Source organism: Montipora foliosa, chromosome 2 (assembly GCF_036669935.1).
Source record: "Montipora foliosa isolate CH-2021 chromosome 2, ASM3666993v2, whole genome shotgun sequence".
Lineage (NCBI taxonomy): Eukaryota > Metazoa > Cnidaria > Anthozoa > Scleractinia > Acroporidae > Montipora > Montipora foliosa.
This window is the reverse complement of record NC_090870.1, coordinates 38,470,443-38,473,812: the sequence shown is the minus strand read 5'-3', so window position 1 is coordinate 38,473,812 and position 3,370 is coordinate 38,470,443. Positions and strand designations below refer to the sequence as shown.

Here is a 3,370-nt window from a genome sequence, read left to right as displayed (position 1 = left end):
TGAGGCCTTTAATGGCCTTGACACTCCTACAATCCCGTGGACATTTGGATGCTTATCAATCAAGTAAACCTACAATCTGCTCATTTTCATATGAATTATGCTATGCATTAATTTAATACTGCTTTTTAACAATTATCAGCAATGAAATCTTTATAAACATACATGTAACATTGCTGAGGGCCCGAACTGGTGAGAGGAAACCTATTGGCCTGGATCGCTGAATAAAAATCCATCCAGCGGTCAGAACGGTCCAAGAGCATCCACATGGGATTCCAGCACTTTTAACCACTTAGCCGCACTTTTTCAAGATACAATGTGTGATGGGAGACACCAAGCTTTTGCCTTAGGAAGCATGTCGGGATCGGTAGATTATAATTGTGGAACTCTTTTCGTATGCCTTGCAGACAAGTTTCGTTTCCTCTTCTTAAGGTGTATTTGTGTGCAAGCTATAGACACGTACGTGAGACTAAGACTGTATCTTGGCCTGTCTTAACCGATAAAATCAGTTGTGTCCTTACGGAAGGATTTTTATTTTTGTGGGATAGGCTACAGCAATTGATCTATAAATGAGGTTATTCTCTCGGTAGGTAATTATTTCCAAAAGTTTGAAAGCCCAGCCTTACTGGCTTGTAGTTGACTACGCCCTTGACTCAATACACTCCATCTGTTTCTCTGTCTTTATGTAAATCAATCAAACACTGCTAGTCGTCTTTGACATGATATTAAGTTCGCACATTTCTAACAGGTAATTGTGAATTTATTATTTACTATTATAAATGTAACAGCTCTTTGTTAGGACGTGCAATGTAAATTCCCCACCTTAAATTTTTCAATCATTAACGGACAACAGTTTTTGTCTTTAATTTGACCTCACGTCAAAATCAATTCGTCTCTGAGACTTAATTAATGTATATCTACTTTCTATCCAAGGAGAAAACTGAGCTTGGTGACTTTTTCTAGCAAATTCTGATCAGTCCCGTTTCTTCTCGTAGAGAATGCTAGTGAAAATTCAAAACATGGCGCATTTTTGAACAAATGACGCGAGTTCCATGTCTTCCACCATTAATGCATTTATAAAAAACAGGACATAGTGTCTGTTGTTTCAACTACGATGTTATTTTTATTTATCCTTGTTGAGCGTCACTGCAGAGGAGTAGCTAGCATTTTTGAAAGGAGGGGGGGGGGGGGGAGAGAAGGGGGTCACACTCTCTCAAACCCAGAGTACTTACTGGTTTGTCATGTCGACATCCACGCTGTTTTTATTGAAAGTGGTAATCTTTCGGATGAGCGGTGAGTGCGGAGGGAGGGACAAGCATACAAAATAGCTGCATAGATGAAGTAAGTTCCAGGTAACATTATTTTCTCTGGTTTGTATTCTGTCGTTGATTGTCAAAAGGTGGGGGGAGGGGGTAACGGACAACACAGGACCCCCCCCCCCCCCCCTCCTCTTTTGGCTACGCCCCTGCACTGCTTACGACCTTTCTGGACATTGAGTTGTTGGAAAGGAAGCATCCACGACCACTCTTGGTCGCTTTATGTTGACAAGTTTGAAAAACGCTCTTTTGAATTGGGGAATTCGCCACGCATACAAATACGGGTTAATACCAGAGTTGCATAAGACAATCAAAAATTGCAAATCTCGCAACCAGTGAATCATTAAACAACTACAACTAGTACAGAAATTCAACAGGTAGATCATTATGCATGCAGGTGTAAAGGATGCGAAAAAAGCAAAAAGAACTACCATCAATGCCTTAGCCGCTTTGCTCTCTTTCTTTGCGTCTATGATTTTGTTTTTATTTTCCAGTTTACCACACTCTGTGCTGTCGTTTGCTCTCCGATATTGCCAATAATTTTCCCGTTCGCGCAATCTTTTGACAATTGCCATGTGGACAAATAAAAGTACGGCAAACGTGCAGATGACTGCAGTGTTGGCGAAAATAAAGGAATAAAATATGAATCCGAGTTTGAGGTAGACAAACAAAAATCCAAATGCCACAATCCAAATTATTATGGATGCTATGATGGCACGTTTCGATGTTACCGACATTGTCTTGTATTTCACGGGCGTTGACACGGCGACATATCTGTCGGCTGCTAGTGCTGCCAGTGTCAAAATAGATGCCGTACTCGAGATGAAATACAAAATGTGCAGGATCTTCTGGTTTACAATGTCGGATTGAAGCCCTTCACCAATGTGGTGTATTGCGGATATAGGGTCCACCAAAATTCCTACTATCAAATCTGTTGCGGCTAAGCTCAACAAAAAGTAATGAAATGGAGTTTTAAGATTCCTGAATGGATCCTTAATGATGGCGATACATACTAGAAGGTTTCCAGGAATGGTTATGAGCGCAAGAAACACTGAAAACGATGCAGTAAAATAAGACAATCCAGTGGGCGGAAGAACCTTCCCGCATGAGTTTGGAGCCTGAAGGGTCATCCTTACCTCAATCGTGGATGGCTTAATGTTCTAGTTTGACCTCAAGTGTCCTTGCCACAACCAAAGGCTTTGGGTCTATTGATTTCGAAAGGCTAACTTTAATACCCTTTAGACAGACTCTTCTCAAGCTGACAGGCGTTAGCAGAAATGTTTGCAGGAAAAATAAAGAGAATGAACGCTGTGGCAATCAGATTCTTCAAGTCTTCTGGAAATCTATACACATGCAGTAAACACGTTATTCAATTTCCTCTTTCTAACGTCATGAATGTTCTCAACAATTACTTGAATGATCCTAACACGCTGAGCTTTCTCTCCACTGCCTCGGTTTATCCACTAAAGTTATTTTTTAAAGGATTTTTAATTTCGTGAGTTTTGGTATACAAATTGGTGTCCGGCTGTTTGGGCACTACCTAGTGCCTTGTAGTTTTTGCAGGTTTCAGTTTCTCCACTGGAGCAGGAGTTGCTTCCTCACTGTCGTTTCAACTCAGTACAAAATTCGTAGCCCCTCATCATCGTTGAGTCATCCTTGAAACTACGAAAATATTTTTTGGCAAGCCACCTGCAGGAACCTAAAGAAAGAACAGCGATTTTAGACCTTCGAAGTGGTATGATGTCGTATAATCAGTTTTGGCTCTTGTACAGGAAAAATATATCACGCTCAATTTAAATAATCGACGATAGGAAGCAAGTTCGGCTTGACAGCGTTAGATTTCGGCTTCACAGCCGTTTCGAAAGAACTAAAAAAAGGACTAACCTTAAACGGTAAAACCTCCTGAACTGCGGAATCGAATTGAAATTTCAAATTCTTTGCGGGCTCTCTATATCCTCCTACATACCTATATAACCCCATTTCACTTTGTTTTATGCAGAATGATTTATGAATAGAAACACTTACAGATAAATACTGGCGCTTACAATTAAAGTAGT

General features: G+C 40.4%; 1 protein-coding gene across 1 annotated transcript; it reads right to left on the bottom strand.

The window, feature by feature from the left end:
- Positions 1 to 635: 635 nt before the first annotated feature.
- On the bottom strand, positions 636 to 3,298 carry LOC137993032 (adenosine receptor A1-like). Its single transcript, XM_068838685.1, has 2 exons — positions 3,198 to 3,298; positions 636 to 3,012 (listed from the first exon to the last, which is right to left on the bottom strand). Exon 2 carries the CDS (start codon positions 2,441 to 2,443, stop codon positions 1,472 to 1,474), a length of 972 nt encoding a protein of 323 aa, XP_068694786.1. The 5' UTR covers positions 2,444 to 3,012; positions 3,198 to 3,298; the 3' UTR covers positions 636 to 1,471.
- Positions 3,299 to 3,370: the final 72 nt, after the last annotated feature.